The 22968-nt window shown below is 39.8% G+C and overlaps 3 protein-coding genes across 3 annotated transcripts; all 3 read right to left on the bottom strand.

Moving 5' to 3' along the window:
* Positions 1 to 5303: 5303 nt before the first annotated feature.
* Positions 5304 to 7470, bottom strand: LOC135145715 (uncharacterized protein K02A2.6-like). Its single transcript, XM_064077854.1, has 2 exons — positions 5761 to 7470; positions 5304 to 5663 (listed from the first exon to the last, which is right to left on the bottom strand). The coding sequence occupies exons 1-2, from the start codon at positions 7468 to 7470 to the stop codon at positions 5304 to 5306; spliced, it is 2070 nt and encodes a 689-aa protein (XP_063933924.1).
* Positions 7471 to 7661: 191 nt separating this feature from the next.
* Positions 7662 to 9748, bottom strand: LOC135145707 (uncharacterized). The gene is made up of 4 exons (XM_064077844.1): positions 9644 to 9748; positions 9086 to 9209; positions 8758 to 8994; positions 7662 to 8683 (listed from the first exon to the last, which is right to left on the bottom strand). The coding sequence occupies exons 1-4, from the start codon at positions 9746 to 9748 to the stop codon at positions 7662 to 7664; spliced, it is 1488 nt and encodes a 495-aa protein (XP_063933914.1).
* A 1113-nt stretch (positions 9749 to 10861) lies between these two features.
* On the bottom strand, positions 10862 to 12286 carry LOC135119767 (uncharacterized). Its single transcript, XM_064044148.1, has 2 exons — positions 11872 to 12286; positions 10862 to 11813 (listed from the first exon to the last, which is right to left on the bottom strand). The coding sequence occupies exons 1-2, from the start codon at positions 12193 to 12195 to the stop codon at positions 11625 to 11627; spliced, it is 513 nt and encodes a 170-aa protein (XP_063900218.1). The 5' UTR covers positions 12196 to 12286; the 3' UTR covers positions 10862 to 11624.
* Between the last annotated feature and the right edge of the window lie 10682 nt (positions 12287 to 22968).

Below are 22968 nucleotides of genomic sequence, written 5' to 3'. Positions count from 1 at the left end.
AGTGTAGCACCCCGATCTTATTCGGCAACCTGGTGGGGTGGGGGGGAATAGGGTAGGGGTGCTGCAGCCTGTATATAAGGGCGAAACAAACCCACGATTTTCAGTCTTAATGTTGACGTTACAGCGCTAACATACCAGACACTTTCATCACCACAAGACTGTAAGTATACCCTTCATTTATTTATGTAAATTGTTTCTAATTCTTGTTTCCTTTTTCAGATATTTCCAAACCATGGCTCTACAGAGATGTTCATCGCCAACCCGCACTTTGGAGTCTTTCCCAGAAGAGGAACTCGATTCCACCTCCAGGGAATACAGAAATTTCGTCAAAAATTTCGAAAAGCCCGAAGATTTGACGAAAATAATGACAGTCAGAGGAGTCGGATCCAGGCACCTCCCAGGAATTATTTCTGGAAATTTGAGGCTCAGACGGACACTAATAAGGAGACCTCTATCACAGGAGTAACCTATCGGATTATATACCCGTTTTAAACTAGATATTTGATGTATCCATTTTGTTTGTACATATATTTTGTTATTTTGTTTTATAAAATACAAATTATTATAACTTTATAAATTAAATTATTTAATTTAAAACTTTAAACTGTGTCATTTTCCTTAATTTTCCCACTGAATGAAGAAAATCTTCAAAATTATTTAGTACAATAGCGTGCATCTGAAGTCGACCATGCAAAAAAATGTTGAGGAGCTGGAATTCGAGTTTGAACGAGCAGAGCTTAAGTTCAAAGCTAAAAAGTCGTACTACCGCTACTTTTTCCAGAATCACCAAAGTAAAATATGGCACTTTTTGGAATTTTTACAACTTTTAGTTATTTATACCGAATATTTTCACAATCTTGATCCGCTACTAGTGTTGATTTCGATCTCGATAATTTGTTTTTGGTTTAATTTCTTCCAAAAATTCCTACTTATCCCCAGAACAGCCAAAATAAATGTCAATTTCTGTGATTTTTCAAAAGTTTAGTTTGAAAGCAAATATTTCGTAAATCTTGATCTGCGACTCTCAACGCCATGTTTTTATGTTATATATCAGAACTTTTGGTACTTAATCACTTTATCTGTTCAGTAATCCAGCTATATATAAAAAAAAGCCAACTTTTTGTTTTTTTTTGGAACAGTACATCGTGAATTTCTAAAATAAATCCTTCTGAACCCCAGATCTAACAGTATTCCTCCATTCAGTTGTCCACAGACTTTTCCTCCACGATTACAACCGCCACAAAAACTTAATGAATCTTTAAAACTGAAAATCCCTCAACACCATCCTATAAATTAAGCTCTCCCAATTAAAAACCCGTAAAAACGTGTCCCGGTACAACTTATTAAAACCTTTCAAACCGAAAGCGTCGAGACCCAAATCCCAGAGTCTTTTGAGAATTTGTATGCAACTTCACCGAAAGTAAAATTTTTCAAATCAATGAAACTGTTTACCTTTTCCTAGAATTTTCAAAAATTATCAAAAGAGAAACTATTATTTATTTCAACCTCCAGAACTTACCCAAACTATGGAAACTGTGGCATCGCGCCTCCCGGAAAATGGTGTGGAGAAAAAAGCTTGACGAGGTGGGGTGAATAGGGTAGGGGTGCTGCAGGATGTACATAAGGGCGAAACAAACCCACGATCTTTAGTTTTAATGTTGACGTCAGAAGGCTAACATATCAGACTCTTTCATCACCATAAAACTGTAGGTATACTTATATAATTTATTTGTGTTTGTGTTATAATCAAACTTTTTCATTCTTTCTAGATAGCCGTCTGCCATGGACCTTCCAAGGACCTCCACGCCCATGCCCTGCCGATGCATGGTCAGGATTTCGGTGCGATGTGGCCCGAATTGCGCATGTTGCAGGGAATACAGGAGATTCATGGAAAACCACCGGGAGCCCAAAAATTTGCGTAAGGTGTACCGAGTCAAAGGGGTTGAAGAGACGGCCTGCTGCGACATCGTGGCTGGACATGTACTCTTCAAGTGCTCGCGGAAATTCCTGAGCATGAAGGACTTCTTGGCGAAGCTGCGACGGAAGTTTTGGAGGAAGAACAAAACGTTGCGGGTGTCGGGGGATATGGTTGAAAGTGTGTTATAGATGTATAGGTATATCTTGTGTAAATTTAATTTGTTGTATGTATTTGTAAATAAAACTGTTATTAGTTAATTACTTCTGAAACAATTTCTTCCGGAACCCAAAATACTGATACCTCGTACCACTTGATACTATCTGAATTTAAGATCAAATGCTTAATCCATAAATTTGGCAGGGTCACTTTGACCTTAGTTAGTTTTAACATTTCTTTTTCATTGTTTACTCCGCTCTCGAGCCCCATCGGATCGATGTGCCGCCACCAATCTGCGCTATCCTATCTTTTTCCTAGAATTGATAAAATAAAAAATGGTCATTTTTGACATTTCTTTAATATGTCAATATGCAAGCGAATATTTAGAAAATGTTCATCCGCCACCGTCATCGGTTCAGCCAAGCCAAGACCCAATTACCAGAATTTCTTGAGAATCTGTATGCAACTTCGTCGAAAGTTAAATTATAAGTATTTTACATTTTCCGAAAATTTTCAAAAATTAAGAAGGAAACTATTGTTGATTTCGACTTCCAGAATTTGTATTTGGTTCATTTCGTCAAAAATTCCTGCCTCTTTCTCTAATCACCAAAAGCAAATATGGTGATTTTTACAAATTTCAATTTGAATGCGAAAATTTTAAACATCTTGCTTTCGCGACCATGAACACGCAATGTTTTCTGATTCAGCTCGTCGAGATTTACCTCTACTTCGCCAAGAAATCTGACATTCGCTGTTCGTCATTTTTGAAAAAATTAAAATTCCATTTTCAAAAAATTGAACCGATTTTTTTAAAACTTGTCATTTAAACGACAATACAAAAAGAAATATTTCCTAAAACGCATCACCCAAACTGTGGAAAGTGTAGCACCCCGATCTTATTCGGCAACCTGGTGGGGCGGGGGGGGGGGGGGAGGGTAGGGGTGCTGCAGCCTGTATATAAGGGCGAAACAAACCCACTATCTTCAGTCTTAATGTTGACGTTACAGCGCTAACATAGTAGATACTTTCATCACCATAAGACTGTAAGTATACCCTTCATTTATTTATATAAATTGTTTCTAATTCTTGTTTCCTTTTTCAGATATTTCCAAACCATGGCTCTACAGAGATGTTCATCGCCAACCCGCGCTGAGGAGACTTTCCCAGAAGAGGAACCCGATTCCACCTGCAGGGAATACAGAAATTTCGTCAAAAATTTCGAAAAGCCCGAAGATTTGACGAAAATAATGACAGTCAGAGGAATCGGATCCAGGCACCTCCCAGGAATTATTTCTGGGAATTTGAGGCTCAGACGGACACTAATAAGGAGACATCGACCACAGGAGTGACCTATTGGATTATATATTCGTTTTAGACTAGATATTTCATGTATCCATTTTGTTTGTATATAAATTTTGTTATTTTGTTACATAAATTACATATTATTATAACATTATAAATTAAATTATTTAATTTAAAATTTTAAACTGTGTCATTTTCCTTAATTTTCCCACTGAATGACGAAAACCTTCAAAATTATTTAGACAAAAGCGTGCATCTGAAGTCAACCATTCAAAAAATGTTGAGGATCTGGAATTCGAGTTTAAACGAGCAGAGCTTAAGTTCAACGTTAAAAAGTCCTACTGCCACTACTTTTTCCAGAATCACCAAAGTAAAATATGGCACTTTTTGGAATTTTTACAACTTTTAGCTTATACCGAATATTTCCACAATCTTGATCCGCTGCTAGTGTTGATTTCGATCTCGATAATTTGTTTTTGGTTTAATTTCTTCTAACATTCCAACTCATCCCCCGAACAGTCAAAATAAATGTAAATTTTTGCGATTTTTCAAAACTTGAATTTGAAAGCAAATATTTCGTAAATCTTAATCTGCGACCATCAACGCCATTATTTTTTATTCATCTTATCGATAGTAACATCCTACAATTTTTGGTGAATTTTTTGGCAGCTTTGCCCAAATTTCAATTTTTCCAACTCGCTGTATGAAATTTTTGACTTTTCAAAGTTTCCAAAAGATATGCTATTATTATTTCGACTTCCAAATTTGTTTTTTGTTTCATTTCTTCAAAAATTCGTCTTATTTCTAGAATCGCCAAAATAAAACATGTTACTTTTTGACGTGTTTCAAAAAAGTCAATTCAGAAGCGAACAGTTAGAATATTTTCTCAGTAAACATATAAATTTGATTTATATTTATATTGTTTGTGGCTATTGTTTTGACTGTAATAGATACATATTTATCAATTCTGGACAATAAAGATGTTATTACTGTATGGTGTAATCACCCCATAAACATCCAGCGGGATTTCCAATTTTACCTGCGTTATCGTAAAATCGGCTTAGCACAACAATATATTATCACACCCTTTATCTATACAATTTTTTTAAACCACTGTAAAAAAATAAAAACCATCCCAACAAAATATAAGCAACTCTCACTTAATTATTTTGAGTTGATGTCATCATGTTTTGGAAGGGATAATAGTATATTACATTATTAGATTCTAAAGTGTATCTTTTTTTGACGAGCAATGATTTCATTTGCGAGGCGGAGCGAAGCGTAGCCGAGCGAAAGCAATCATTGCGAGGCAAAAAAAGACACTTTAGAACCGAATAATATATACTATTTTTTCTCCAACCGCAATCACGCAACTATTTCGTTTTTGCTTTTGAACAATTAAAATTAACCAAAAATTCGTTGGAAAATAAAGTAGCCTATTTCGATGTAGTCATGGAAAATTTTCAAACATTTTTAGTAAAAGTTATACACTTTAGCTCCTAAGATAAAATATGACTTGTTTGTTGCTAGGATGCCATCTTTTATTATCTCAGTAAAGAAAACGTTAACCTTACGAGATCCCTGACAGTCAAAAAACGTTGCCCCATCAAAATTATAAGCAACTCTCTCCTAATAATTTTTGAGATGATGTCATCATGTTTTGGAAGGGATAAAAGAATCTATTTAGAAAACTTTGCCTCTTTACGCATTCACTAAAAGCAAATATGGTCATTGTTGTGTTAATAAATGCGAATTGAATCGGAGAATAACGTGTATTTATTAACGTACTATTACAAGTGTGTTTCTACATTTTTGCACCTGTCACTTGTCAATGCCAATCAGCATTCCCGGCCGTACATGTCGGTACATTAGGACACTACATCATTCCCCCCTTTTTTTAACAAAATGAAAAGGCACAAAATTATAATTAGCAAACAAAATCTTTGGTCCACGGAGGCGGTTGCCTTTGTCTCGCGGAACGCCTCTCCGTTGGTTCTTGTCGTTCTTGTTGGATATCTTCCACTGAAGGTTGGATTGGGTTTTCTCCTTCTCGTTCCTTGTTGTAGGGCTTCACACGGGGTGTGTTTCTGTGTACTTTACGCCCATCTGGTGTTTCGATAGTCACGGAGTTGCCCAGTTTATTCGTCACTCTACCAGGTTGCGGGAGATACGGTGTCTCTAGTTTGTCGGAAATAACGTCTCTTCTCAGTAGTACTTCATCTCCGATTTGAACTTCAGACGGCCTGCTCCGTCTGTGCGCGTCAGCATATGATTTGCTCGCTTCTTTCTTCTCCAAGTCTTGATCTCACACCTCGGTGTCGGTAATTGGCTTGAAGAAATTGTTCTGGTAACTAGGTAGTTTATCTCGGAGCTCCCTCCCGAACATGAGATATGCTCCCCGTTACGCAATGTGGTGTATTGTGGTACGCAAACAAGTATTGTCTTAAGGCTCTGATGATTTCTCCTGAAGCTTGCGCTATTCGAAGTCTTTTCAGCAAGGATTTATTTTGTCTCTCGACTTCTCCGTTTGCTTGAGGCCATTTCGGGGTGTTTATTCTCAGCGTGATGCCGTTTTGCAAACAGTAGTCCCGGAATTCAGTGCTTGTAAATTGAGTTCCATTATCTGCAGTGATGTGCTCTGGGAGGCCAAATCTTGAAAATATTTCCTCCAATTCTTCAATGGTCTTCTGTGCAGTGATGGATTTCATGACTCTTGCTTCGTAGAAGCGGCTATAATAGTCTATAACGAGAAAAATGTTTGTATCTCCTTGAAGTGGTTCTAGGAAGTCCATTGCAACCATTTTCCAGGGGCCTCCCGGGAGTCTCGTCATGGTCAGTGGTTCTGGTGGTTGCGCAGCGCTCACTAGCTGGCATCCGTGGCAATGCTTGCAGAATGTCTCGACGTCTTTTTCCATGCCAAACCACCAAACTTTAGTTCTCAGTCGTTGCTTCATTTTGACGATTCCCTGATGACCTTCATGGGCTAATTTTAAGACTCTTTGCCGTAATGAAGGCGGAATTAATATTCTTGTGCCTCTAAGAACAACGTCGTCAATGATACATAGTTGTGTTTTGATCAGTTCGTATTTCCACAGTCTCACTGGATATTTATCTTCTCGGATCGCATCTCTAAGGTCTTGCATCTCCGTGGATTTTTCTCGGATCTCTTCAATGCTCATTGAATATGGAACTGCTTCCTTCGCGACCCATCGGACGTGATGTTCATCATCATCGGCGATGTTTGATTTTGTATTCGTGTCAGTTAGCCTGGACAATGGGTCTGCAATATTTTTCTTGCCTGGTTGGTATATAACGTTGAAGTTATATCCCATAAGCCTCATGACCCATCTTTCTACTCGTGCACAAGGCTTTGATCTGGGTGAGAATATGAATTCTAACGGCTTGTGGTCTGTAATTATATCAAATTCAGGGCCGTATACGTACAGGCGAAATCTTTCGCATGACCATACTAGACTTAGGGCCTCTTTTTCAGTTTGGCTGTACTTCTTTTCTGCGTCTGTTAAGGCTCGACTTGCGTATTCAATGATCTTCTCCCCTCCATTCTGCATTTGGACGAGAACTGCACCTAAGCCATACGGACTTGCATCAGCTATGATCGTTGATTTACAACGTAGATTGAAGAATCCCAGGGTTTTACTCTTCATTAGTTCCCCTTTCAGTCGTTCAAACGCCTTGCTTTGTTCTCTTCTCCATTGGAACTGTACGTCTTTTCTAATCAGTTTTCTAAGCGGAGCAGTGAACGCTGAGTATTCGGGTATAAACTTACTGCAAAATCCTACCAAGCTCAAGAAACTGCTTAGCTCGGTTTTTATTTTCGGAGCCCGAAAGCTTTTGATTGTTTCGATTCGGCTTCTTAGCGGTCGTACACCTTCTTCGCCGATCTCATGGCCCATAAATTCTAATTTCTTCTGTGCTATCTTGCACTTGTCCTTGTTCACTGTTATGCCAGAGTTCTCAAGTCGTTTGAGTAGTTCGAGTAAATTTCTATTATGATCTTCTAGGGTTTTCCCATGGACCAAGAAGTCATCTACATATATTTGTACACCATGTAGGTCTTCAGCAAGTTGTTCCATGATGCGTTGGAATATCTCGGGTGCACAGTTTATGCCAAAAAATAGTCTCTAGAATCGGTAAAGCCCATCGCAAGTAGCCAATGTTGTGATTTCTCTGCTACTCTCTTCTAATTCGATTTGATGAAAAGCTGATTTTAAGTCAATTTCTGAAAACCATTTGCTTCCATTTAAGCTCAGAATCAAATCGTTGATCATTGGAATTGGATTATGACTTCGTTTGCTGCCCTCATGTCGACACACATGCGTAGTTCTTCGTTTTTCTTTGTTGTACAAACTACTGGTGATACCCATCGCGCCGGTTCGTTGACCTTCTCAATTATATCGCTTTCTATTAGCTCCCTCAGTTTTCCCTTTACCAAAGGTCGTAGCTGGAACGGTATTCTTCTGCCAGTCTGTGCCAACGGTTGAATTTTTTCATCACTAGCAATTTTCAAGGAGTAATCATGGAGTTTCCCGATTCCTTCGCCCATAGCGTTAGGAAATTTTTTGCATAGCGATTCGATGGAAGGGACCTCTATGCTGCTGACGTTTCGTAGCGGGTGTCCTGTCCGCAGGATGCCCAACGTCCTAGCAGTGCTCTTTCCGATTATTGGTGTAGCCTTGACATCAACGACGTAGAACTTGATCGAGTCTAGCTGACTTCCATTTTCTAGTTCTACGGTGGTGTGGAACGTACCCAATGTCTTCAATGGTGATTGTCTCCCATACGAGTATAATTTCTTCGTGTCTGGCTCCCCACAGGTGCCTTTTATCTTACTTGCTTTCAGGTTTTCCCAACTCTTCTTGTCTATTACGTTGCATGTTGCACCTGAATCGATAAAAAATCTTGCCTTGACCCCTCCGACTAAAACTTGAATACTGTCTAGGTCGCTGTCTTCGTCTTGTAGTTGGAAAGCATACTCGATGTCTTCTGGATCTCCAGTTTCGACGTTTCGGATTCTTTTCCCTTGTTCAGTCGTTTTCTTCTTTGTTCTGCAGCATTTCCCCAGATGTCCTATCAGCCCACATTTGTTGCATGTTTTATTCCTTGCAGGACACTTCTCATCACTCGCTCTGTGACCTTCCCCGTCGCATCTGTAACATTTGAACGCTTTGGGTGGACGCTTCGTGTTCACTTTCTTTTCTACTCTTCGGATGTCTTGACTTCCGGCTTCCATTCGCCCGGCTTGTTTCTCGGAGCCTTCGAAGATTCTTCCCAGCTCCTTGGCTCGATCTACGGTTAAACTGTCGCCTTCCTAAAGGAAGACAACTGCTAAAGCAGTTGCCTTCGCAGGTCATTTGAAGTGCATTTCTCGATTAGTTGGTCGATGATCATGTCGTCTGCGTTGTTTCTGAAGTTGCAGTTAGCACTCTGCGCCTTTAAGCGGGTGACGAACTGGATAATGGTTTCGCCTTCTTTCTGGCTTAATGACCGAAACACGTGCCTTTCGTACGTATAGTTCTTTTTTGGCTGAAAAATTGCGGTTAGTGCTGTTTTGCAGATATCATACAGTGGTGCTTGCGGCTCATCCTCCGTTTTCGATTCTGGAAGCGTATACCAGACCTCTTATACACCTTCCCCGGCATGGTGGAGTAATAACGCCCGTTTTCTTTTTTCATTTTGAATCGCACTTGCCTCCAGAAATAGTTAGAACGATCGTAGCCATCGGTCCCATTTCTGTGCTGTTTCCGATTCCTCCCCCGTCGGGTCGAACGTTTTGATACCCGTCTTGTCGGCATTCATCTTCTTTACCCTTTTCCTCGTCACCAATGTTGTGTTAATAAATGCGAATTGAATCGGAGAAAAACGTGTATTTATTAACGTACTATTACAAGTGTGTTTCTACATTTTTGCACCTGTCACTTGTCAATGCCAATCTGCATTCCCGGCCGTACATGTCGGTACATTAGGACACTGCAGTCATTTTAAAAATTTCAATTTGAAAACGAATACATATTCTCAAAATCTTGCTTCGTGACCATAAATATGCTGTGTTTTTTGATTCAGCTCATCGAGATCTACCTCTACTTCGCCAAGAAATTTGACATTCGCTGTTCACTATTTTTGAAAAAATTAAAATTCCATTGTCAAAAAATTGAACCGATTTTTTTAAAACTTGATTGTCATTTAAACGACGATACAAAAAGAAATATTTCCTAAAACGCTTCACCCAAACTGTGGAAAGTGTAGCACCCCGATCTTATTCGGCAACCTGGTGGGGTGGGGGGGAATAGGGTAGGGGTGCTGCAGCATGTATACAGGGTGTCCCAGAATTCGCGCCATTCCCGTGAATGACATGTTCCCTGTCCCGAACTGTGCCGTAATTCGCAAAAAGAATTGTCCAGGCTTTAACCGTGTGAGAACTGGAAGGCGATTAAGTTGACCAATAGAGAGGCTGCTTTTATATCCGAACGTTTCTATATTCAAAGTTACCTATGCCAAGAACAAAAAATCGGGTAATACTAAAGTTGAATGAATTTTTTCCGAATCCCCCTCCGTCAACAAAAGGAAACAGAAGTGTGGTTATAAATTTAATCATTTTGACAATTGTTTGTCATAAACTGTCACGAAGTTCATCACTGACCTAAAGAGATGCTTTTGCGCCAAAGATGACTGATTAATGTACACAGAGACGTCAAGGTTTACTTTAAGGCAAGTAGCATGGGACAGAAGTTATTTCTGCTGCCATTCTAGTTAAATTGTGTTTAACTGGGCTGTACATGGCATAAGAGAAGCTGTTTCATTTCATCGTAGGCAAATAATACATTTATTACTATTCTACATAGTGTAGATACCGAAGAGCAGGTATTAGAAGTGATTTTCTTAGAGCCCCGTGAATAATGTGTTGTTCTTTTTAACGAAAATGAGTACATTTTCAGAATGCATCATATGCCTGATATTAAGTTTATCGTTATTTCTAAAAAAGAGTACCACATGTCCATTCAAAGAACGTTATTAAGTGTACTAAAACATAAATATCGCTTTTGATTAATCGGTGCTTATGATTTTCAATAAACAGTATCAATTTTTACTGAACAGCTTTGTTGTTGATACCTAATCTAAGCAACGAAAAAAGAGACGAGACTCCACTTCTCTGGTGTATTAAGATCATAGGTATCTGCTGTGGTGTCAATCATGTGGGGGAGATACTGAAAACTGAGACTTATACAAGAATAATATTGATGTTGCACATGATGATTTAAAACAGTTTCTTTAAAGTTGTGAGTACTTTCTAGAGATTGAAAAGATACGAATAAAAATTATAACAAAAATCGTTTAGTTGCAATTTTTTTTTAAGAACAATACAAACTATAAACAAATCAGTACCAATACCACTAAGTTATTGATGTTCATACTAGTATAAAGAATATTTGGAAATGATGTTAATTTATGGAGAATGTAAACGCTATGCAGCCACTGCTGTGCGCGAATATACAGGTCTTTTCGCCAATCATCGGCTCCTTGACCAGCATGTGTTTCGTCGTTTGTTGCATCCAGCAAAAGAAGATGGATCTTTTCAGCCTATTCGGAAAGCCGTGCTGGGGCTCCACGGATTATACGCATAGACGGTGAAGAACAAGTGGCACAAATGATTGGATGCTCAAGATCGATCATGCATCGTATCCTTACAAAGAAAAATCTGCATCCTTACTATTGACGAAAGTGCAGCATCTGCGACGAGCCGACTGCGCGACGAGTGCATGTTGCTAAATGGTTACTGCGACAAAATGAACTAAATCCTGATTTTTCACGGCACATTCTTTTCGCCGACGAATGTTGATTTTCCCGAAAAGGAATATTTAATGCGCACAATTGGCACTTCTGGGCAAACGAAAATCCACATTTCGCTAACGTGAGAGCATATCAAGAGCAATACTATTAATCTATGGGCTGGAATCGTTGTACTGTAACGTTATTAAACAATGTGCTCAAAATGACCACCATTAACTTCAATGCAAGTTCTAGCTCGTCGAATTATGTTGTGTTGTGTATTATTTAACATCTCAGGAGTAACTGTAGCGTAGGCTTCGTGCAGTCTCTCTTCCAGTTCTTCTAACATATCTAGGGGTTCTCTATATACGTAATTTTTAATTTGATTCCAAAAAAAAAGTCCAAAGGAGAAAGGTCTGGAGATCTAGGAGGCCAGATGTTAGTACTGCCACGCCCAATCCACCTATGACGATACTCTTTTCAATGTTCGTCGTACAAGTATCGAATTATCTGGAGGAGCGCCGTCGTGCTGAAACCACATATTCCGCCGTACATTCAAAGGAACGTCTTCCAACAATGCCGGAAGCTCTAGTCGTAGAAAATTAGCATATACATCCCCATTAAGGCGATCAGGTAACACAAACGGCCCCACCTAAAAAAACAGGAACGGAGTTTAGTGATAATTTTATCAGATGCATTAAAATTTTTACCACAGTAGTACCAATGATTCCAGCCCATAGATTAATAGTAAATCGCTCCTGATATGCTCTCACCCTAGTGAGATGTGGATTTTCGTGTGCCCAGAAATGCCAATTGTGTGCATTAAACATTCCTTCTCGGGAAAATGAACATTCGTCGGTGAAAAGAATGCGCCGTGTAAAATCAGGATTTAGTTCATTTTGTCGCAGTAACCATTGAGCAAAATGTACTCGTCGCGGGTAGTCGGTTGGTCGCAGATGCTGCACTCTCGTGTAAAATGGTAAGGATGCAGTCTTCTCTCTTGAAGGATACGATGAGTGGTCGGTCTTGAGCATCCACTCATTTGCGCTACGTAGAGGACACTTCTCCTAGGATCCGCTTCCATGTTTTCTAACACTTGCTCTTCAGCACCTACACGTACATTCCGTGGAGCCCCAGCACGGCATTGCCGACTAGATTGAAAAGATCCATCTTCTCTTGCTCGATGTAACAATCGGTGAAACACATGTTGGTCTAGGTGCCGACGATTATTCACGGGGCTATAAGAAAATGACTTCTAATACCTGCTCTTCGGTAGCTACTCTATGTAGAATAGTAATAAATGTATTATTTGCCTACGATGAAATGAAACAGCTTCTCTTATGCCATGTACAGCCCAGTTAAACACAATTTAACTAGAATGGCAGCAAAAATAACTTCTGTCCCATGCTACTTGCCTTAAAGTAAACCTTGATGTCTCTGTGTACATTAATCAGTCATCTTTGGCGCAGAAGCGTCTCTTCAGGTCAGTGATAAACTTCGTGACAGTTTATGACAAACAATTGTCAAAATGATTAAATTTATAACCACACTTCTGTTTCCTTTTGTTGACGGAGGGGGATTCGGAAAAAATTCATTCAACTTTAGTATTACCCGATTTTTTGTTCTTGGCATAGGTAACTTTGAATATAGAAACGTTCGGATATAAAAGCAGCCTCTCTATTGGTCAACTTAATCGCCTTCCAGTTCTCACACGGTTAAAGCCTGGACAATTCTTTTTGCGAATTACGGCACAGTTCGGGACAGGGAACATGTCATTCACGGGAATGGCGCGAATTCTGGGACACCCTGTATAAGGGCGAAACAAACCCGCGATCTTCAGTCTTAATGTTGACGTTACAGCGCTAACATAGCAGACACTTTCATCACCACAAGACTGTAAGTATACCCTTCTTTTATTTATGTAAATTGTTTCTAATTCTTGTTTCCTTTTTCAGATATTTCCAAGCCATGGCTCTACAGAGATGTTCATCGCCAACCCGCACTATGGAGACATTCCCAGAAGAGGAACTCGATTCCACCTGCAGGGAATACAGAAATTTCGTCAAAAATTTCGAAAAGCCCGAAGACGTGACGAAAATAATGACAGTCAGAGGAGTGGGATCCAGACACCTCACAGGAATTATTTCTGGAAATTTGAGGCTCAGACGGACACTAATAAGGAGACATCTACCACAGGAGTAAATTATTGGATTATATATTCGTTTTAGACTAGATATTTCATGTATCCATTTTGTTTGTACATAAATTTTGTTATTTTATTTTATAAACTACATATTATTATAACATTATAAAATAAATTATTTAATTTAAAACTGTAAACAGTATCATTTTCCTTCATTTTCCCAGTGAATGACGATAATCTTCAAAATTATTTGGACAAAAGCGTGCATTTGAAGTCGACCATTCAAAAAAATGTTGAGGAGCTGGAATTCGAGTTTAAACAAGCAGAGCCTAAGTTCAACGCTAAAAAGTCCTACTACCACTACTTTCTCCAGAATCACCAAAGTAAAATATGGCACTTTTTGGAATCTTTACAACTTTTAGTTTATACCGAATATTACCACAATCTTGATCCGCTGCTAGTGCTAATTTCGATCTCGATAATTTGTTTTTGGTTTAATTTCTTCAAACATTCGAACTCGTGCCCAGAACAGCCAAAATAAATGTCAATTTTTGTGATTTTTCAAAACTTGAATTTGAAAGCAAATATTTCGTAAATCTTAATCTGCGACCATCAACGCCATGATTTTTTATTCAACTTACCGATAGTAATATCCTACAATTTTTGGTGGATTTTGTTAGGAAACATTGATGGAGTGCGTGTTCGGCGGTAGTCTGCGCGACTGCGCCAGCGATGACGTAGCCATGACGAAGACGAACGTCACAACTAATGGCTGGTCGGTTGTCCGCGCGCGTGTGTCTAAGTTCACTGTAATGTATATTTACTTGTGTTTGTATAATAAATGCATTAACTGCTGGTCGTGTTTTCGTTCCACGTGCCTCATATAACTAACAGGTTATGGGCCCAGAGAAACCACGTGAGCGAATTACAAAACACGTGCGGAAATGTCGGTCCACGAAACGTTGAACCGGAAGCTGTGCGCGTCGGCCATTGAGGACTAACACGTGGTGTTAAGTCGAACACTCGAATTTCATGTGCCGTGTTAACGTGGCGCGAGTACTTGCGGGTTCTTTTCTCTATTCTCGAAATTATCTGTGCGGTTAATAAACAAAATGGCATCAGGTGCGGTCAGAATCGAAGCTTTGGGGAAGGACAACTCCGACACGTGGAAGTTGCAGATGGAAGCGGTACTGATTAAAAGGGACGCCTGGAATTACGTCAATGGGCAGACGCCGAAGGCGAAGTTATTGGCGGATAGTTCGAATGTTGCAGCCGTCACAGACTGGGAGAAGAACAATGTTAAGGCAAGGTCAGACATTATTTTATCTATTAGTCCGCCGGAGTTAAAGCAGATGAAAAACTGCGGTACGTCTAGGGAGATATGGCTAAGACTGGAAGACATATATCAATCCAAGGGACCAGCCAGGAAAGCCACTCTCTTGAAAAATTTAATTTTGTGTAAGATGCCTGAAAACGGCGACGTGCGCGAGCATTTGCGCGAATTTTTTGATACAGTGAACAAGCTTGGCGACAGCAATAAATCCCGATCTTTTAGCAATTCTGTTGTTATACAGCTTGCCCGCGAATTTCGAAATGTTCCGATGCGCGATTGAATCGCGGGATGAACTCCCCACCCCCGAGATTCTGCGTATTAAAATTATAGAAGAGAGTGACGCGCGCAAGAAGAGCATGCGCGGCAGCAATGGTCGACAGAACCCCTCTGACGTAATGATGGCAAAAAACCAGTGGCGGCGAAACAAGGACAGAGTTGATGGGGGGGGCACGAATGGTTCAAAACAGGGAGACTGGAAGAAGATTCGCTGCTTTAAGTGTAAGAAGAAGGGTCATAAAGCGGCGGAATGTTGGAGCCACAATAAAAATGACAGGGCGAAATTCGCAAATATCTGTCTAAATGCTTCGAAGGACAAGTTAACCTTTCCCGCCGACGCTAGATCGTGCCTGGACAGTGGCGCGACGGCGCACTTGTGTTGTGACGCGCGAAGTTTCGAAAAACTTAACGAACGTAATCGCGGAACTTTAAATCTCGCTAACAACTCTACAACGGACATTTCTGGCGAAGGACTAGTGCGGTTCAAATCAAATGTGCGCGGCAAAGAGACTGTGGTGACACTTGACGAGACAACAACTGCGGACTCAAAAGGTAAAATACACCTTGTTGCCAAAAGGGTCGGAGATTTATACTTTTTAAGCGAGGACGAGCACAACGCTCGCGTAGGATTCTCGAAACCGATCGACAGCAATGACGTCATATCGCTTGAGCTGTTGCATAAGCGATCGGGACACGCGAACGCGAAGGATTTGTTGAGTGCCGTTTCGCAAAATGTCGTACGCGGAGTTCGCTTAGAACCTAACAGTGGCAACTTCGAATGTGTGACATGCCTTCAGGGGAAGATGATAAGGACCCCATTTCCCAAAAAGTCGAATCGGAACACAGAGGTGTTGGATATGGTACACACTGATATTTGCGGGCCCATGCGAACCGAATCTCTAGGCAAGGCGAGGTACTTTATCGAGTTCATCGATGACACGTCGAGATGGACAGAAGTTCGCTTCCCAAGATACAAAAGCGGTGCACTTCATGCGACCAAGGATTTCATCACGCTGATGGAAAATCAAAAGGGCAGGACAGTTAAGTGCCTTGAGTCCGATAACGGAGGCGAATATACGGGCGGCGAATTCGATGCTTACCTTCAGTCCAAAGGCATCACCAGAAGGTTGACCGTTCCTTAAAACCCGGAACTGAATGGAGTCGCGGAGAGGAAGAACCGGACACTGTTGGAAACGGCAAGATGTCTTCTCTTGGATGCCAGGTTGCCTGACTCATTCTGGGCAGAGGCGGTTAACACCGCGAACTATGTTAGAAACAGGCTGCCGACGAAAAGTCTAGATGACAAAACCCCATTTGAAGTGTGGACCGGTAAGGTGATGAGCATCTCGAACTTTGGGGTATTTGGATCAAAAGTCTATTACCTGAATCGCGAACCGGATAACGGAAAATTTTCTCCCCGAGGAGAAGAGGGGATTTTTCTCGGATACGACGACTCTCACAAGGGTATCGCATTTGGTCTCTTCAGAAACACAAAGTCATCATCAGCAGAGACGTGAAGTTTTTAGAAGATTCTTCAAACGAACTCCGCGAAATTGAAGTCGATAGATGTAGCGAGGAAGTGAACGACACGAAGAAATTTGTCGACATCAGATTTCCTGTTCGCAAGGAGCGAGAGATTCCTGAAGAAGTCGACGAGAATTTAGGCGCAGATCCAATACTAGAAAACCTACCTCAGATTAATGCGGAAATCGAGGAAGTGACGCGAGACGAACCGATCCCGATCGACGACGACGGCGACGAACCACCCCAGGTGCAGCCTCAGACACAACGAGGACCCGGTCGCCCTAAGATCGTCAGAACTGGAGAGAGGGGACGACCCAGGAGGGAATTCAATCAAGTGCCGAGGCCCGAATCGAATGTCATCGAATGGAGCGAAGTCGGGTTATTTTCTGCAATTTCGATGAAGGAAGCTTTGAACGGTGCAGACGCGGATGAATTACGGGACGCCGTCGTGTCTGAAATGACATCCGTTCTGAAAAATGATACCTGGGTGCTCGTCGATCGTCCCCGAGGACAAGAAACCATCGGCAGTCGAGTCGTCCTACGAAATAAGTTGAAATCAGACGGGACACTCGCGAGAAGAAAAGCTCCCCTGGTAGCACAGGGCTTTAGCCAACGCCCTCGTGTCCACTTTACCCAAACATTTGCCCCGGTTGCCCGTTTCTCATCAATCAGGTTCATAGCCTCCTTAGCGGCTCGATATGGAATGCGTATCAGGCAATTCGACGTTGCTACTGCGTACCAAAACGGCGAACTTGAGGAGGCGGTGAACATGGAGCTGCCCAAGAATTTCGAAGACATTTTAGCTGACATCCTGGAGTCCGATTGCGATAGTGCGGTTAAAGAAAAGGCCGACAAGATGCTAAAGACATCCCGTAAGGGGAACAAGGTCTGACTCCTGAAGAAGGCTTTATACGGATTACGTCAAGCAGGAAGAAGTTGGAACCGCAGATTGGACGAGGTGTTGCGAAATTTGGACGCACGACCGACAGATTCAGATCCCTGTTTGTATCATATCGTTAAAGGGGAAGATTTAGTCGTAATTGGGTTGTACGTGGACGACATCTTAATCGCATCAAAACACCAACGCACGATTGGCGACATACATAGGGCTCTCACAAAAGAGTTCGACATCGTGGATTTAGGTGACGCCAAATATTGTCTGGGAGTCGAATTCGAGCAGAAAGGGGGTTGGGTGGTAATGACTCAGAAAGATCACATTGACAACATCCTGAACAGGTTTGGCATATCCGATGGTAAACCTATTGCCACACCCGTCGACATAGGCTCAAAGCTTTTTAAGACAGCCAATCAAAGCGAAGAAGATCTCAAGCTTCCATACCGAGAATTGGTGGGTGCGCTGACCTATTTATCAACAACAACCAGACCGGACATTGCTTTTGCGGTAAGCCGATTGGGGGTCAGTTCAATAACTGTTTTGGGGAGGAACATTGGAAAGTTGCGAAAAGAGTTCTCCACTACCTGAAGGGGACCTCCAAATTGGGACTGACTTTCGGATCGAAACTGAGTCCGTTAACAGGATTCGTGGATGCAGATTGGGGTAACTGTCCCAACGATAGAAAATCTTTCACTGGATATGAGTTTCTTCTGAATAGTAGCCCGGTCTCGTGGGATGTCAAGAAGAAGAGGACTGTGGCTCTCTCTTCGACGGAGGCCGAATACATGGCTCTATCCGAGTGCGTGAAAGAGGCAATGCACCTAAAGCGACTTTTGCAAGAGCTAGGGTTCGGGACTCTTTCTAACGTTACTGTTCGTTGTAACAATAAAAGTGCGTTGAAACTAACAGAAAACACTGTTTTCCACGCGCGTGGTAAACATATTGACATCCGTCATAACTTTGTGCGCGGGGCCCTAAGAGACAACGTGTTGAAATTGGACCACGTGTGTACTGAAGAAGAAGTGACGGATTTCCTGACCAAAGGACTGTCGAGAGCGAAACATGTCGAGTGCGTGCGGGCTAGCGCTTTGAGTGTTCTAGGCTAGAGGACTAAAGTACGGTTACTCGCGACCCTTGAACACGAGGGAAAGTGTTAGGAAACATAGAATGAGTGCGTGTTCGGCGGTAGTCTGCGCGACTGCGCCAGCGATGACGTAGCCATGACGAAGACGAACGTCACAACTAATGGCTGGTCGGTTGTCCGCGCGCTTGTGTAAGTTCACTGTAATGTATATTTACTTGTGTTTGTATAATAAATGTGTTAACTGTTGTTCGTGTTTTCGTTCCACGTGCCTCATATAACTAACAGATTTTTTGGCAGCTTTGCCCAAATTTCAGTTTTTCCAACTCGCTGTATGAAATTTTTGACTTTTCAAAGTTTCCAAAACATATACTATTATTATTTCGACTTCCAAACTTGTTTTTTTGTTTCATTTCTTCATAAATTCGTCTTATTTCTAGAATCGCTAAAATAAAATATGTTACTTTTTGACGTGTTTTAAAAATATCAATTCAGAAACGAACAGTTAGAAAATTTTCCCAGTAAACATATCAATTTGATTTATATTTATATTGTTTGTGACTATTGTTTTGACTGTAATAGATACATATTGATATGACAGTATGATGTAATCACCCCATAAACATCCAGCGGGATTTCCAATTTTACCTGAGTTATTCGTAAAATCGGCTTAGCACAACAATGTATTACCACACCCTTTATCTATAATTTTTTTTTAAACCATTGTAAAAAAATTGGTCTAAAGAGTTTAGACAGTAATTCCCTCCCTGTCGGAAACTTGACGACTGCATGCCTATTGTGTTTTTTTTTCTCATTACATTTTTGTAGTGGGAATTAAAAAAAAAATGTGATGACGTCATCAACATTTTTGCAAGGACACGTATATCAGTTGGGATAGATGTAGTGTAATACTAAGAATAAAATTATTGTATTCCCAAATTTTCGGGAAAATGAATTGGGTCGTTTTGAATATTGATTTCTTATAATCAATAAAATAACGAAACAATTTACTCACGTATACGGCGCCGGTGTGTAATATCTAGAGAGCGGATTTCTGTCGGGCTAGGCAAGGCCAAACTCGGTACGGCTCGTACGGGATGCGAATTCATTGCGGTTGCGGACTGCACTTCGTTTATTTGAGATTAGAATAACGCTGTTTCGTTGCACTCTGCTGTTAATTCCCGTTCTCATTTACTTAGCCGTTTGATTAATAAATCGTTAATTATATTTATGGAATTAGTACCGATTAAATTCGGTGATTATCTATCACCCGGCGATTCAGCACATCCCCCCCTATAATCGTGACGTAGCCCGACAGAAATCCGCTGTCTAGTAATATGAGGGGCAACTGAAAATCGTTTATGTATAAACATTCTTAATTTAAGATGACAAGAGTAACAGCATACGTGAGAGTCAAACAGAGAAACTGTAAACAAAACGACCATCGGTTTTATTGCTTCGACTTCCGCTTATTATATAAAACATTGGGTTTTATTTTAATTCTTGACGGTGAAATTCACAATTGGTTGATTATAAACATGTCTATTCCACATTCGCGGTAGCAAGTGAGCGCATAAAACAAATGCAGGTCTGTAATGTTAAAGTGGATGTAAATAAGCGTGCTACCCTTATGTTTCAACCGAGTTTTTCCTTTAACAAATTTTGTGTCTACCAAATTGGGTTGGTTGGGGTGTAATACTAATAATAAGTGTTGCCTTTAATTTAATCAATAAAATAAATTGACTTCATTAATTTTTTTGAACCACCTCTTAAGAAAATCTAAAAAATATGAATGGAATGATAAATCACAAGTACAAACTCATCATATTTTTTGCATTTTAGATAGGATTTATTCAGCAAAATTTAAGGGTGACGTCATCAATTTTTTTAGGAGGGATGAACAAATACATTTTGAACAAAAGTTTACCATGCTTATAATAACTTTAAAATATTCCCAAGATTTCAAAGCATTCGGTTTTGTAATTCCTGATTAAATCGATAAAATAAATTCACGCATTCATTAATTTTTTTGAGTCACCCTGCATATGCAAATCCAAAAATATGAATGGAATAATAAATCACAAGTACAGACTCATCATATTTTGTACATTTTAGATACGATTTATTCGGCAAACTTTTGAGCTGACGTAATCAGTTTTTTGTAGAAGATAACCAAATATATTTTGACTAAAAATTTATTATGCTCTTTATAACCTTAAAACATTTGCAAGATTTCAAAGCATTCGGTTTTGTAGTTCCTGATTAAATCAATAAAATAAATTGACGCATTCATTAATTTTTTTCAGTCACCCTGTATATGCAAATCGAAAAAATTTGAATGGAATGATAAATCACAAGAAGAAACTCACCATATTTTGTACATTTTAGATAGGATTTATTCAGCAAAATTTTATGGTGACGTCATAAATTTTTTTGGGGGGACGACCAAAAACATTTTGATCAAAAATTTACCATGCTTATGATAATTTTAAAATATCTTCAAGATTTCGAAGCATTCGGTTTTGTAGTTCCTGAGTAAATCAGTAAAATAAATTTACGCTTTCATTTATTTTTTTGAATCACCCTGTATATCCAAATCCAAAAAATATGAATGGAGTGATAGATCACAAGTACAGACTGATCATATTTTGTACATTTTAGATATGATTTATTCGGCAAATTTTCGAGCTGACGTCATCAAGTTTTTGGAGGGGATAAGCAAATATATTTTGACTAAACATTTATTATGCTCCTTATAACCCTAAAACATCTGCAAGATGTCAGAGCATTCCGTTTTGTAGTTCCTGATTAAATCAATAAAATAAATTTACGCATTCATTAATTTTTTTGAGTCACCCTGTATATGCAAATCGAAAAAATTTGAATGGAATGATAAATCACAAGAAGAAACTCACCATATTTTGTACATTTTAGATAGGATTTATTCAGCAAAATTTTATGGTGACGTCATAAATTTTTTTGGGGGGACGACCAAATACATTTTGATCAAAAATTTACCATGCTTATGATAATTTTAAAATATCTTCAAGATTTCGAAGCATTCGGTTTTGTAGTTCCTGAGTAAATCAGTAAAATAAATTTACGCTTTCATTTATTTTTTTGAATCACCCTGTATATGCAAATCCAAAAAATATGAATGGAGTGATAGATCACAAGTACAGACTCATCATATTTTGTACATTTTAGATATGATTTATTCCACAAACTTTTGAGGTGACGTAATCAAGTTTTTGGAGGGGATAAGTAAATATTTTTTGACTAAAGATTTATGATGCTCTTTATAGCCTTAAAACATCTGCAACATTTCAAAGCATTCTGGTTAGCACATTAAAAATTAAATTTCAAAATGTTGTTTTATAATTTTGATTTTTTTTTTCCAAAAATCTGGACGTTTCGGGTGAAAAGTCGATTCGGAGTTGTAAACTACATGTGTAGGACTATGTTATTTTATACAATTGAAAACCCATTTACTATGTACAATTTTGAAATGACGTCATCGCATTAGTGGTGGGGATGATTAGACAAATTTTGGTTAGGGATAGGGGTGCTGCAGCCTGCATATAAGCGCGAAACAAACCCACGATCTTCAGTCTTAATGTTGACGTTACAGCGCTAACATAGTAGATACTTTCATCACCATAAGACTGTAAGTATACCCTTCATTTATTTATATAAATTGTTTCTAATTCTTGTTTCCTTTTTCAGATATTTCCAAACCATGGCTCTACAGAGATGTTCATCGCCAACCCGCGCTGAGGAGACTTTCCCAGAAGAGGAACCCGATTCCACCTGCAGGGAATACAGAAATTTCGTCAAAAATTTCGAAAAGCCCGAAGATTTGACGAAAATAATGACAGTCAGAGGAGTCGGATCCAGGCACCTCCCAGGAATTATTTCTGGGAATTTGAGGCTCAGGCGGACACCAGTAAGGAGACATCTACCACAGGAGTAACCTATTGGATTATATATTATTCGTTTTAGACTAGATATTTCATGTATCCATTTTGTTTGTACATAAATTTTGTTATTTTGTTTTATAAATTACATATTATTATAACATTATAAATTAAATTATTTAATATAAAATTCTAAACTGTGTAATTTTCCTTAATTATCCCACTGAATGACGAAAATCGTCAAAATTATTTAGACAAAAGCGTGCATCTGAAGTCGACAAATTCAAAAAAATGTTGAGGAGCTGGAATTCGAGTTTGAACGAGCATGTTCATCATTTTTGCAAAAATTAAAATTCCATTGTCAAAACATCAAACCGATTTTTTTTTTTGTGGAGGGGAAATGGCTACGCAGACCACCGTAATGGTTCTTGGCCTCTTCTGCGACCAACGGTGGTACTGGGGGAATGGTTACCGCCCTAAAACCCCTCCTCCTTCTGCTCGGGTACCAGGACATTGTCCCTTACACCCATGACGCGCATCTCGGTAGACACAGCGTGAGCTGCGCTACCGAGCTCGGTTGAGCTATTGATTGCCTAGGAGTTGGCCCCCATCATCGGCTTTTCCTCGCGGTTCCTGTG

Source organism: Zophobas morio, unplaced genomic scaffold (genome assembly GCF_036711695.1).
Source record: "Zophobas morio isolate AGI-343-1 ecotype UQ-CSIRO unplaced genomic scaffold, CSIRO_AGI_Zmor_V1 ptg000005l, whole genome shotgun sequence".
Lineage (NCBI taxonomy): Eukaryota > Metazoa > Arthropoda > Insecta > Coleoptera > Tenebrionidae > Zophobas > Zophobas morio.
This window is presented reverse-complemented; position numbering and strand designations above follow the sequence as displayed.

Coding starts and splice junctions, on each gene's coding strand:
- LOC135145715 (XM_064077854.1), bottom strand. CDS start 7,470: ATGGAACAACTTGCTGAAGACCTACATGGTGTACAAATATATGTAGAT. Junction 5,664..5,760: donor TAACGGGGAGCATATCTCAT/GTTCGGGAGGGA, acceptor GACTTGGAGAAG/AAAGAAGCGAGCAAATCATA.
- LOC135145707 (XM_064077844.1), bottom strand. CDS start 9,748: ATGTCATTCACGGGAATGGCGCGAATTCTGGGACACCCTGTATACATG. Junction 8,995..9,085: donor CGTTCTAACTATTTCTGGAG/GCAAGTGCGATT, acceptor ATACGCTTCCAG/AATCGAAAACGGAGGATGAG. Junction 8,684..8,757: donor CGACCAACTAATCGAGAAAT/GCACTTCAAATG, acceptor GTTTAACCGTAG/ATCGAGCCAAGGAGCTGGGA.
- LOC135119767 (XM_064044148.1), bottom strand. CDS start 12,195: ATGCTCAAGACCGACCACTCATCGTATCCTTCAAGAGAGAAGACTGCA. Junction 11,814..11,871: donor GAATCATTGGTACTACTGTG/GTAAAAATTTTA, acceptor CTGTTTTTTTAG/GTGGGGCCGTTTGTGTTACC.